This window comes from Bufo bufo, chromosome 8, assembly GCF_905171765.1.
Source record: "Bufo bufo chromosome 8, aBufBuf1.1, whole genome shotgun sequence".
In the NCBI taxonomy this organism is placed as follows: domain Eukaryota; kingdom Metazoa; phylum Chordata; class Amphibia; order Anura; family Bufonidae; genus Bufo; species Bufo bufo.
The window spans coordinates 51,005,754-51,019,758 of record NC_053396.1 but is presented as its reverse complement, the minus strand read 5'-3'; the positions used below and the strand labels follow the sequence as shown (position 1 = coordinate 51,019,758).

At 46.1% G+C, this 14,005-nt stretch overlaps 1 protein-coding gene across 1 annotated transcript; it reads right to left on the bottom strand.

Moving 5' to 3' along the window:
• Window positions 1-549: 549 nt before the first annotated feature.
• LOC120978046 (E3 SUMO-protein ligase ZBED1-like) lies at window positions 550-2,165 on the bottom strand. Its single transcript, XM_040406285.1, has 3 exons — window positions 1,830-2,165; window positions 1,312-1,744; window positions 550-1,220 (listed from the first exon to the last, which is right to left on the bottom strand). The coding sequence occupies exons 1-3, from the start codon at window positions 2,163-2,165 to the stop codon at window positions 550-552; spliced, it is 1,440 nt and encodes a 479-aa protein (XP_040262219.1).
• Between the last annotated feature and the right edge of the window lie 11,840 nt (window positions 2,166-14,005).

Sequence of the window (14,005 nt, the reverse complement as noted above, 5' to 3'; positions counted from 1 at the left end):
GAAATCAGAATTTCTGTTACTATTTTATGCTGCCCTCAGTGAGGTCTGCATAAAGCTGATGACAGGTTCCCTTTAAATATACAACAAATTGCAAACTTGCAAATCAATATGTAGTGCAAATACAAACATGACTGAACATCAGTGTTTATGTTCCTTGCGTGCAGTGATTAAACTTCTTGCACATCAGACAAGGTTTTTTGCCAGGAACACAAGTTTGTCCACAGTCTCTGGCTTCAGTGCAGATCGGTGGCATGTTACTAAGCTGCCACTGGTGCTGAATGCCCTTTCTGGGGCGCTTGTGGCAGGAATGCAAAGGTATTTCTTGGCTAGGCTTGCCACCCTGAGAAAACTAGCCTGGTGCAGCCTCCACCACTCCAGTAGGTCAGCTTCTCCTTCTACATCCAGTGCCTGCAGGTAACTCTTAAGCTCCATTTCAATCGCTTCTCTGTCAGTGAGGGCAGCTGGGCTAGGCTGAGCGGATGCCTTTTTGAAAAAGCTGCCCAGACTTCATTTACTCCTCTTGGGTTCTCTCTGGGTTTCTCCTTCAGCTCATGTGCTTGTGTGTGATGGTGGTGACTCTGTGGCAGACACAGCTTGTGTCTCTAGCAGTGCCTGAATTTCTGCTGCTGCTTTTGTAATGATGAAGTCTCTTTGGTCATCTTCTATATATGATGATCTGAAGCGTGGGTCGACCATGGAGGCCATATCCAGGAGGTCATCAGTTTCAGCGTCTGAGTACTTCTCATTTAAATACTGGAGGATGGCTCTCTTCATGTCCTTCGTAAGGTCTGTGTCAATGTCATCATCAGCTAGAGGAAGAACTGTGGTGTTTAGAAGGTGGAGCACAGGTTTGACATACGACACACTCACATACTCTTCTCCAGACAGAGCATCTGTAAACTCCAACAGGGGATTGAGGGTCTTGCTCATAGATTCTAACACATCAATGTCCTGCCAAGTTGGTACCAGGTGCCTGGTTTTCCAGTCTGTTTTCATGACCTGTGCTATGGCCTTCTCTTGTTCAAGTACCCGCTGAATCATCTGTTGTCGAGACCCCCATCTTGTTGGTGTTTCAGTGATGAGGCGGTGAGGAGGCAGGTTTAGCTCAGCCTGGGAATTAGCCATTTTTCTCTTCCTTTTCCAAGTGTAAGAAAAGGCACTCACTATTTTCTTGCATTTGCCAATTGCATGTTCAACACGGGCATCTTTCACACTTCTCTCTAAGGACAAAATTGGAAGATATTATTAGCACAGTCAACAACCCCTGCATAATGTTGAACTAGTCTAGAACTAAAAGAAACGTTTACCTACCGATGGCGAGGTGGAGCCTGTGGCTGAAGCACTGCAGTCTTGTCCAGCCGTTCAATTCCACTGCTTTCACAATATTTGCGCCATTGTCGGTGGTTGTGCAGACTTGTACCTCTTCTTTAAGTCCCCATGACTCCAGTGCTTCCTTTAATCCCTGAGATATCAGTTCACCCTTATGATCCTCTGGAAAATAAGATGTCTGTAGACATCTGCTACACAACTTCCACTCGTCATTGATGAAGTGGACTGTGAGACTAATGTAAGACTCCATTGTGCCACTTGACCACAAGTCTGTAGTAGTTGCATAGTGTTTTATGCTCCGGAGTTCTTTCTTCACTTGCTCACGGACTTTGTCATCCAGTTTGGGCACTTCTGCTTGGCTAAAGTATTTGAGGCTAGGTACCTCATAACGTGGATCAAGTGTCTTAATCATGTTCTGAAAGAAACGGCACCATGTCCTTACACAGGTACAGGGTAATGGCATTTGTAATTTCAATCCACCGCAAATTTTTTTGTCATACTTTAGAAAATGCTTTTAAAATATCGGTCTGCTGGTGGGCAGCGGCAGGGCCACCTTTTTTCTTTCCACTTGACTGACTGGCCGTTTGCAGAGGGCGCAGTTTTTGGCTATCTTCGTATTCCAAAACGTGCTTCATTTTAAGGTGATAAAACGAATTTGTTGTATTCCCTTTCTTCGCTATTATTCTCGCCCAGCATAGTTTGCAGATTATATTGTTCTGCTCAACATCAGACTCCTTAAACCCAAACCAGGTCCATATGACCGACGTCGCACCGGTCTTCTTTACGAGCACCTCCTCCTCTTCCACCCCACGTGTAACTGGTGTAAGCTGCTCCATGCTTGCGAATTGCACAGCTTGATGACATCTAGGGCTGCAGGAAACGATTATTTTAGCAATCGAGTATTAATCGAGTACTCTTAGACAAAACCTTCTTATACTATTACTAACGTATTGCTATTTGCTTTCTAAAAACTATATTTTTATTGTGGTTTAGCAAATCATCAGCCCCATGCCATTGCCATCATCATACATGTCATCCAGCCAGCGCCATCAGCCCCATGCCATTGCCATCATAATACATGTCCCCCAGCCAGTGCCATCAGCCCCATGGCATTTGCCAATTGCCATCATCATACATGTCCCCCAGAGCCAGCGCCATCAGCCCCAAGCCCCATGCCATTTGCTATCATCTGCCATCAAACATGTCCCCGAGAGCCAGTGTCATCAGCCCCAAGCCCCATGGCATTTGCCATCATCTGCCATATGTCCGAAAAACACATAGTGCAACAGCACTCTACAAACCAAGAGTAGAGTACAAAAGTATATTACATTGCAAATTCTATGCTATGCTAATAACTTAGAGATGCTTAGCAAATACATTTTGTACAAAATCATTTGAGCCCGTCAAGGCGATCTCTATAAGACGGGTCCTAACACTAAAGCTCACCTGTTGGGTGCCATAAAAGCGACCATGAAATCCAGGAAGTGGCTGCAAATATAGAGTGCTGTTGCACTATGTGTATATTTGCAGCCACAAGCAACGTGCACCTGCGCATTTGGATGTGCTGACCCCTCCCCCCCTTTTGTGTTTGTAGTATTATATATAGGAGTTGTGGCTGACTCCTATGGTCGTGCACTCCTTCAGCCCCTCTTCTGCCTCACAGGCCTATTTTTAATTAGCATGAGTATATAGTTTGCTCAGCATGCATGCTGGTATTTGTAGTCCCTGGATTCAATGAAGGCCATTTTGGCTCCGCACAGATATAAATCAAAAGGGGCCCAGCATGCATGTGGGACCTGCACTTCCTGGATTTCATGGTCGCTGTTATGGCACCCAACAGGTGAGCTTTAGTGTTAGGACCCGTCTTATAGAGATCGCCTTGGCGTGCGGCAGACGGGCTCAAATGATTTTGTACAAAATGTATTTGCTAAGCATCTCTAAGTTATTAGCATAGCATAGCATTTGCAATGTAATAAACTTTTGTACTCTACTTTTGGTTTGTAGTTTTTCAGATGTATATTTGCAGCCACAAGCAACGTGCACCTGCGCATTGGGATGTGCTGACCCCTCCCCCCCTTTTGTGTTTGTAGTATCTGCCATATGTCCACTAGAGCCAGTGCCATCAGCCCCATGTGGCATTTGCCATCATCTGCCAGCCAAATGTCCCCCAGAAGAGCCAGTGCCATCAGCCCCCATATGGCATTTGCCATCATCTGCCTGCCATATGTCCCCCAGAAGAGCCAGTGCCATCAGCCCCCATGTGGCATTTGCCATCATCTGCCAGCCAAATGTCCCCCAGAAGAGCCAGTGCCATCAGCCCCCATATGGCATTTGCCATCATCTGCCTGCCATATGTCCCCAAGAGACAGTGCCAAGCATCAGCCCCATGTGGCATTTGCCATCATCTGCCAGCCATATGGCCCCCAGAAGAGCCAGTGCCATCAGCCCCCATGTGGCATTTGCCATCTGCCTGCCATATGTCCCCCAGAAGTGCCTGTGCCATCACCCCCCATGTGGCATTTGCCATCATATGCAAGCCATATGTCCCCCAGAAGAGCCAGTGCCATCACCCCCCATGTGGCATTTGCCATCATCTGCCTGCCATATGTCCCCCAGAAGAGCCAGTGCCATCAGTCCCCATGTGGCATTTGCCATCATCTGCCAGCCATATGTCCCCCAGAAGAGCCAGTGCCATCAGCCCCATGTGGCATTTGCCATCTGCCTGCCATATGTCCCCCAGAAGAGCCAGTGCCATCAGCCCCCATGAGGCATTTGCCATCATTTGCCTGGCACTGGCTCTTCTGGGGGACATATGACATCAGCCCCCATGTGGCATTTGCCATCATCTGCCTGCCATATGTCCCCCAGAGCCAGTGCCATCAGCCCCATGTGGCATTTGCCATCTGCCTGCCATATGTCCCCCAGAAGAGCCAGTGCAATCAGCCCCCATGTGGCATTTGCCATCATATGCAAGCCATATGTCCCCCAGAAGAGCCAGTGCCATCACCCCCCATGTGGCATTTGCCATCATCTGCCTGCCATATGTCCCCCAGAAGAGCCAGTGCCATCAGTCCCCATGTGGCATTTGCCATCATCTGCCAGCCATATGTCCCCCAGAAGAGCCAGTGCCATCAGCCCCATGTGGCATTTGCCATCTGCCTGCCATATGTCCCCCAGAAGAGCCAGTGCCATCAGCCCCCATGAGGCATTTGCCATCATTTGCCTGCCACTGGCTCTTCTGGGGGACATATGACATCAGCCCCCATGTGGCATTTGCCATCATCTGCCTGCCATATGTCCCCCAGAGCCAGTGCCATCAGCCCCATGTGGCATTTGCCATCTGCCTGCCATATGTCCCCCAGAAGAGCCAGTGCAATCAGCCCCCATGTGGCATTTGCCATCATATGCAAGCCATATGTCCCCCAGAAGAGCCAGTGCCATCAGCCCCATGTGGCATTTGCCATCTGCCTGCCATATGTCCCCCAGAAGAGCCAGTGCCATCATCCCCCATGTGGCATTTGCCATCATATGCAAGCCATATGTCCCCCAGAAGAGCCAGTGCCATCAGCCCCCATGTGGCATTTGCCATCATCTGCCTGCCATATGTCCCCCAGAAGAGCCAGTGCCATCAGCCCCCATGTGGCATTTGCCATCATCTGCCAGCCATATGTCCCCCAGAAGAGCCAGTGCCATCAGCCCCCATGTGACATTTGCCATCATCTGCCTGCCATATGTCCCCCAGAGCCAGTGCCATCAGCCATCCCCCTCAGAATCGCTATACTTACCTATCCTGCAGGGTGCTCGGCAGTCCGCAGGTGTCGCGACTTCTTCCAGCATGCATTGCAGGACCTGACGTCACACACAGCGTCAGCCAGCGGGCTGACGCTGTGTGCACGCCAGGCCCTGGCCACTACAGTACAGCGCGGTGCGGAGTCGGGAGCCGGAGCCACGGAGCAGTGAGAAGGTTCGTCTATTCACTACCGCCACTACCGCTCCTGGTCATATCGCGGTCCGGCGATATATGCAATATGGACAAAATGTGTATCGTTGTACAGAGTCATATCGTCCCTCCTGCCCCCCCCCCCCCCCCCCCCCCCCCCCCCCCCCCCCGCTGCTGTCTGCGATGCAGGCCATAGTTTTATCTGTGGCTTGTAATGATGCGTCCCGATGCATGCGGTCCCAATTAAATTACCTCTCCTGCTCTGGGTCTCACGTGATCATGTTATCATGCAAAACCCAGCGCAGGAGGTTGAACTTGCAATTATGTTATTGTGGCTTCTTGTGCTGTTCTAATGCCATCAGTTTCCCCCCCTACCTTTATGGGTAGCGAGGTGGCGCCCTAGGTGGATGACTACCCGCGCCTATCCATCATTCCGACCCTTATTCAGAGCACATTACCGCAGGAGGTATAACAGGAGAGGACCCTAACTCCCAGCATGTCTAAGCCATTGCTATTTAATATCAGAGCACATTACAAGGGGGCGTATAAGAGGATGGGACTACAACTCCCAGCTGTCACGGATGTAGTAGGGGAGAGCAACAAAAGACAACAAGAAGGAAGGGGAAAGACACTAGGCCTCACCGCTAGGGAAGGAAAAGGGTCACCACCTATAAAACCCAGCTCCTGGCCCTAACTCCTACCCGTATGGGCACCTCTCGATGGTAGAGATGCCCATACACACGAACCTAGAAAACCCTGGTGACCCTCGGATGCCCTAAAGATAATGACAGGGCAGAGACAACCCGTTCCTTCCCTGCTGAAGGAAGCAGCGTCTCGCTGAGGCCTAGTAAACAACCGGGGGGGGGGGGCGGAATACAAAACACAACAAACGGAACACTTAACTTCTGAGGATGACGGATGAACAGGACTTCAACCACACTCCAGCTCTTCCAAAACCAAATGAAGCTATCCAGAGCAAGGAGTGATGGGTAAAGTCAGACTAAATAGGGAGAGGTAAAGGTCATATGATCCACACCTGAACAGGAGGTGTGGACATACCAGCAACACAAAGACAAAGTGAAACCAAAAGAGGCTGTCAGATCACTCATTCAGACCTTCTAACACCAATCACAGGTGTGACAATACCCCCCCCCTTCTTCTGACCTTCGGGCACCCAGGACCGACCTTATCAGGATGAGCTCTGTGGAATGCTCTCACCAGACGACTAGCATTAACATCGGTCGCTGGAACCCACATCCTCTCATCTTGTCCGTACCCTCTCCAACGAACGAGAAACTGGAGGGATCTCCAGAGAACTCGGGAGTCCACAATCCTGCTGATCTGAAATTCTAAATTGCCGTCCACCATGACAGGAGCAGGAGGTAAGGAGGACGGCTCAACAGGTTCGACACATTTCTTTAACAATGATTTATGAAATATGTTATGTATTTTCAAAGCCTGAGGAAGTTTAAGAGGAAAGGCTACAGGGTTAACAATGGCAGTGATCTTACATGGACCAATAAATCTTGGGCACAACTTCCAAGAATGTACCTTAAGTTTAATGTGTCTTGTTGACAACCACACATAATCACCCACTCTCAGGTCCGGACCACTCATACGTTTCCTGTTAGCTGCACGCCTATACCTGTTCCCATCTTGTTCAGGTTATTTTGAATTTTTCGCCAAATAGAAGACAAAGAAGAGGAAAATCGTTCCTCCTCAGGAATGCCAGAAATTTGAGCACCAGAAAATGTACCAAACTGTGCATGGAACCCATATGCCCCAAAAATGGTGACTTATCAGTGGATTCCTGTCTACGGTTATTTATAGCAAACTCAGCTAACGACAAAAATGAGGACCACTCTTCCTAATTCTCTGAAACAAAACATCTGAAGTAAGTCTACAGATTTTGATTAGTGCGTCTGTCCGTTCGACTGAGGATGAAAAGCCGAAGAGAAGGACAATTGTACACCCAGACGAGTACAGAACGCTTTCCAGAATCTGGAAACAAACTGAGTCCCTCTATCGGACACCACATCAGAGGGAATGCCATGTAGTTTCACAATGTTGTCAACAAACACCTGTGCAAGAGTTTTAGCATTGGGTAGACTAGGTAATGCAATAAAGTGTGCCATTTTACTAAAACGATCGACAACCATCAGAATCACAGTTTTTCCCGAAGAATTCCGTAAATGTGTGATAAAATCCATGAACAAATGGGTACAAGATCTGCATGGGATGGACAATGGAAGCAGAGATCCGGAAGACCAAGTATGTGTCAACTTAGCACGTGCACAGGTACCGCAGACTGACACATAGTCCTCAACACACTTACGCAACCCCGGCTACCAGAAACTGAGAGAGATGAGATTGACAGTCAATCTGCTCCCAGGGTGCCCAGCAAGCACTGTACAGTGATGTTACTCGAACACCTTGTGACATAATTCGAAGGGAACAAACAATTTCCCAGGAGGACAAGAGTCCATCCTCTTGTGCCTCCAACACCCTGGCCTGGAGATCAGGATAAAGAGCGGATATGACTACCCCTTCAGATAAAATGGGACTAGGGTCATTAGACTCACCTTCCCCCCCCCAGGAAAGCTATGCGACAAAGCATCCGCCTTGACGTTCTTAACCCCAGGGCGATAAGTGAAGACGAAGTTAAATCTGGTGAAAAACAATGACCATCTGGCCTGCCTTGGGTTCAGTAGCTTAGCCGACTCCAGGCAGACCATATTCTTGTGATTCGTATTTACCGTAATAGGATGAATTGCTCCTTCCAACCAATGCCGCCATTCCTCGAACGCCAACTTAATGGCCAGCAATTCCCTATTCCCCACATCAAAATTCCTTTCAGCAGCCAAAAGTTTTTTAAAGAAAAATACACACGGGAGCCATTTACTGGGTGAAGGACCCTGCAATAAGATCGCTCCTACCCCTACCTCTGACGCGTCAGCCTAAAAAATAAATGGCTGAGACACGTCCAGGTGCACCAGAATAGCAGAAAAGGCCTATAATGCCGCATCAGACCACTTAGAAATATCAGCACCCTTTCTAGTCATGTCTGTTAAAGGGAATCTATCACCTGGATTTTGGGTATAGAGTCAAATAAACGATTTTATATATATGTAAATGAGGCAAGTAAGAAGCCCAAGGAGCTGTTACTAACGTTTCCAGAGCCCAGCCATGCAAACTGTGAAGGAGCCCAGCACCGCCCCGCATACTCCAAATCTCCTCCTTGCTCCCCGACGTCACAAAGCTAGAGCGCCGTAATCTTGCGATGAGCGAGCTAGCGCATGCGCAGTGTCAGCATAGTGTTCCTTCCCTGTGCTGGCATCAGCCCCAGGGAACGAACTCCGCATGCGCTGGCTCGTGCATCGCGACATTACGGCATTCTAGCTTTGTGTCGTCGGGGAGCAAGGAGGAGATTCGGAGGATGCGGGGCGGTGCTAGGCTCCTTCACAGTGGGCGTGGCTGGGCTCAGAGTCAGAGAACGCTGGACTCATCTCTCAAGCATGGAGGAGACAGGACTCATCTACGGTTAATTTACAGATATATAAAATCGGGTTTTTTTTACACAATAAAAGCACAGAGAGCTATGGGGACTGGATATTGCGGATGTGCTAGCGGCGATCTAGTAGCCCATGACCTTAGCTCTATACCAAAAATCCAGGTTCCCTTTAAAGGTTTAACCACCGATGAAAAGTTCAAGATAAATTTACGGTAGTAGTTGGTAAACCCCAAAAACCGCATAAGCGCTTTCAGATTTTCGGGTCGATCCCAGTCCAACATGGCACGGACCTTCTCGGGATCCATACGAAAACCTGAGGATGATAGCAGGTAACCCAGAAATTGTACTTCCTGTACAGCAAATATACATTTTTCCATCTTAGCATACAACTTATTTTCTCTTAGGATCCGTAACACCTGTCTTACATGATCCTGATGAGTCTCCATATTAGGCGAATAAATTAGTATGTCATCAAGGTATACAACGACAAACCTCCCCACCAGATGATGAAAGATGTCATTGACAAAGTGCTGAAAAACCGCAGGAGCATTGGTTAACCCAAAGGGCATGACCAGGTTTTCAAAATGACCCTCAGGGGTATTAAATGCGGTCTTCCACTCATCCCCCTCCTTGATCCTTACCAAATCATATGCCCCCCTCAGATCCAATTTAGAGAACACCTTGGCACCGACAATCTGACTAAACAAATCCGGAATCAAAGGAAGGGGTTAAGAATCACAGACAGTAATAAGATTGAGCTCACAAACAAATAAACGAGGGTACAGTTTTAGTAGTAACAATAGAGATCGATGCATTAAGACAGTTGTCCATGCAAAAATCACTCAAATTGAAAATCTGTCTCACTTGCCAGTCGATGTTAGGGTTATGTTTGCTTAACCATGGTAGATCCAACACCAACGGAGCAGGCAGACCCTCCAACACATAACAGGAGACTCTATCGCCACCTCGGCAGACAGGAGAAAATAGGTACTACCAGTAAAAGACAAAAGTAGGTTTTCTTGCTTCCCACCCACACCACCAATAGTAATTTAGGGATTAAACGTCTTTTTTTGTTTGTTTGCACCTTGATGCTGCAAGTACGGACAAATATTCACAAAATGTCCCTTTTTGCCACAACAAAAGCAGACTCCTTTCACATGACCCAAGCTTTTGCCAGTAGTTCCAGGAGTAGCTCCTCCTAACTGCATAGGATCATTACAAGGCGCAACCACCAGTGTCTCTTCACCATAAGTGTCAAATAAAGCAGTACCCTTGCTGGACAGTACGTCCTGAAGGTGAGGACCCCTAGATCTCTCCCTCAGGCGTCTATCAAGACATACAGCAAGGGACATAGCTGCTTACAATGACTCAGGATTTTCATGAAAAGCCAACACGTCCTGCAGTCTCTCAGAGACACCCTGACAAAATTGGCTACAGAGAGCAGGATCGTTCCACTCTGTATCGGTAGCCCATCTCCTAAATTCAGAGCAATAGGTCTCCGCGGAACGTTCTCCCTGCCGCAAACCCCGTAACTTGGGAGATCCGGGTCATAGTAGATAAGACCCAAGGCTCTAAAGAATTAATCTACCAACTGGAGGGATGGTGATCCGGTCAGCAGAGAAAAAGCCCAAGATTGGGGGTCCTCTTTAACTCCTTAAGGACACAGCCTTATTTCACCTTAAGGACCAGGCCACTTTTTGCAAATCTGACCAGTGTCACTTTAAGTGGTGATAACTTTAACTTTGACTTATCCAGGCCATTCTGAGATAGTTTTTTCGTCACATATTGTACTTCATGACACTGGTAAAATGGAGTAAAAAAAAATTCATTTTTATTTATAAAAAAAATACCAAATTTGCCCAAAAATTGGAAAAATTAGCAAATTTCCAAGTTTCAATTTCTCTACTTCTATAATACATAGTAATACCTACAAAAATAGTTATTACTTTACATTCCCCATATGTCTACTTCATGTTAGGATCATTTTGGGAATGACATTTTATTTTTGGGGGACGTTACAAGGCTTAGAAGTTTAGAAGTAAATCTTGATATATCTCAGAAATTTTCAAAACCAACTTTTTAAGGACCAGTTCAGGTCTGAAGTCACTTTGTGAGGCCTACATAATAGAAACCAGCAAAAAATGACCCCATTCTAGAAACTACACACCTCAAGGTATTCAAAACTGATTTTACAAACGTCGTTAACCCTTTAGGTGTTCCACAAGAATTAATGTAAATCAGAGATACAATTTCAAAATTTCCCTTTTTTGGCAGATTTTACATTTTAATAATTTTTTTCCAGTTACAAAGCAAGGGTTAACAGCCAAACCAAACTCAATATTTATGGCCCTGATTCTGTAGTTTACAGAAACACCCCATATATGGTCGCAAACCGCTGTATGGGCACACGGCAGGGCGCAGAAGGAAAGGAATGCCATAAGGTTTTTGGAAGGCAGGTTTTGCTGGACTGGTTTTTTTGACACCATGTCCCATTTAAAGCTTCCCTAGAGTAGAAACTCCATAAAAGTGACCCCATCTAAGAAACTACACGCCTCAAGGTATTCAAAACTGATTTTACAAACATTGTTAACCCTTTAGGTGTTACACAAGAATTAATGGAAAATAGAGATACAATTTCAAAATTTCACTTTTTTGGCAGATTTTCCATTTTAATAATTTTTTTCCAGTTACAAAGCAAGGGTTAACAGCCAAACCAAACTCAATATTTATGGCCCTGATTCTGTAGTTTACAGAAACACCCCATATGTTGTCGTAAACCGCTGTACGGGCACATGGCAGGGCGCATAAGGAAAGGAATGCCATACGGTTTTTGGAAGGCAGATTTTGCTGGACTGTTTTTTTTGACACCATGTCCAATTTGAAGCCAACGTAAACCTGGCCGACGTGGCAGGTTGACCCTAAGACGAAATGTTACTATGTGGCCTGGGTAACGTGGCAGGCGGTAAAACATTAACAAACGTAACCTGGCGACGTGGCAGGTTGGCCCTGAACAATTTGAGCTACGTGGCCTGGGTAACGTAACAGGTGGTAGAATTTAACAAACGTAAACCTGACCGACGTGGCAGGCCGACCCTAAGGAAAAGAGAACTATGACCTGTTGGAAAAAACCTGTAAATGCAGAAGGTACAAATGTAAATCTTGAGCAGAAAAGCAGAGGACCGTACCTTTGACCTAGACAGAAAACAAGGAAGCAATGATTCTGCTTTATGATACTGGGGTTGGCGGGGGGGGGGGGGGGGGGGTGGTTTGAAGCACTGTGCCACCAATGAATATCGTTTATGCTTAATACAAACGCAGTCTGCGTTGCGGGTGCCGGCCATATCCCATACCCGGCACCCAGCCTCTATGATTGCCCGCTGCGATCCGCCGCTATTAACCCCTCAGATGCTGCACCTGACAGGTTAATAGCGGCGTATCGCAGCGCGCAGTCATAGAGGCTGGGTGCCGGGTATGGGATATAGCCGACACCCGCAGCGCAGCCTGCGTTTGTATTAAGCATAAAGAATATTCTTTGGTGGCACAGTGGCCACAGCCCCTCCCCTCCTCCTCCCTGCTATCAGCCCATTGGTGGCAGCGGTACAGGGGGGAGGGACTGCCTCCTTCTCCCCTGTGCTGTTGAGAAGAACATGGCACGCGCTGACAGCAGCGTGTGCCATGTCAGTTTAATGTGAAAGCGGCAGAGCAGCGGAGGGTCTTCTAGGCGCAAATGGCGACAAGACTACAAAGTCTTGTCGCCGTTTAGCAATTTCAAGTCTCATTGGCGACCATTTTGGTCGCCATCTGGAGCCCTGGATAAATTTGAGTCAATATATTTCACCTTTATTTATGAAACAATCCCAAATTTACCCAAAATTTTGAAAAATTCTAAATTTTCAGAATTTTTATTTCTCTGCTTTTAAAACAGAAAGTGATACCTCATAAAAAATGTATTACTTAACAATCCCCATTTGTCTACTTTATGTTGACATAATTTTGTAAATGTCATTTTATTTGTTTAGGACATTAGAAGGCTTAGAATTTTAGAAGCAATTCTTAAAATTTTTAAGATTTCCATAACCCACTTTTTAAGGACCAGTTAAGTCCTAAAGTCACTTTGTGGGGCTTGTAAGTTATTCAAAACTGATTTTACTAATTTTGTTAACCCTTTAGGTGTTTCACAAGAATAAAAGATAAATGAAGATGAAATAAAAAAAATTCACTTTTTTGGCATATTTTCCATTTTAATCAATTTTTTTCTTTAACACATCGAGGGTTAACAGTCAAACAAAACTAAATTTATTACCCTGATTTTGCCGTTTACATAAACACCCAACATATGGTCGTAACTGATGTAAGGGCACACTGCAGGGCACAGAAGAAAAGGAGCGCCATATGGTTTTTGGAAGGCAGATTTTGCTGGACTGGTTTTTAGATGCCATGTCCCATTTGAAGCCCCCCAGATGCACCTTACAATAGAAAATCCCAAAAAGTAACTCCATTTTGGAAACTAGGGGATAAGGTGCCAGTTTTATTGGTACTATTTTGGGGTACATATGATTTTTAATTGATCCATATTACGTTTTTTGTGAGGCAAGGTAACCAAAAAATGGCTGTTTTGGCACCGTTTTTATTTTTTGCTACATTTATCTGATAGGATATATCATGTTCTATTTGTATAGAGCAGGTTATTATGGACGCAATGATATCAAATATGTCTACTTTACTTTGTTTGTTTCAGTTTTACATAATAAAGCATTTTTGAAACAAAAATTATGTTTTTGTGTCTCCATTTTTGCCTTTTTTTTTATTTTTCTGCCGATCATCTTATGCAGGGGCTCGTTTTTTGCAGGAAGAGTTGATGTTTTTATTGGAACCATTTTTGGGTACATATGATTTTTTGATCATTCATTATTACACTTTATGGGGTAAGGTGACCCAAAAATTGGTAATTTTGGCAGTTTTTATTTATTTTTACAGCGTTCACATGAGGGGTAAGATCATGTGACATTTTTATAGAGCAGATTGACGTGGCAATAGCTAATATGTATACTTATGGCGGGGGGGGGGGGGGGGGGGTGGTTTGAAGCACTGTGCCACCAATGAATATCGTTTATGCTTAATACAAACGCAGTCTGCGTTGCGGGTGCCGGCCATATCCCATACCCGGCACCCAGCCTCTATGATTGCCCGCTGCGATCCGCCGCTATTAACCCCTCAGATGCTGC

Excerpts from the sequence above, each read along its gene's own strand:
- LOC120978046 (XM_040406285.1), bottom strand. The coding sequence starts at position 2,165 with ATGGAGCAGCTTACACCAGTTACACGTGGGGTGGAAGAGGAGGAGGTG. Across the intron at positions 1,745-1,829 it reads TTTTAAAAGCATTTTCTAAA|AACATGATTAAGACACTTGA; the intron begins GTATGACAAAAA and ends CGTTTCTTTCAG. Across the intron at positions 1,221-1,311 it reads CAGGCTCCACCTCGCCATCG|AGAGAAGTGTGAAAGATGCC; the intron begins GTAGGTAAACGT and ends TTTTGTCCTTAG.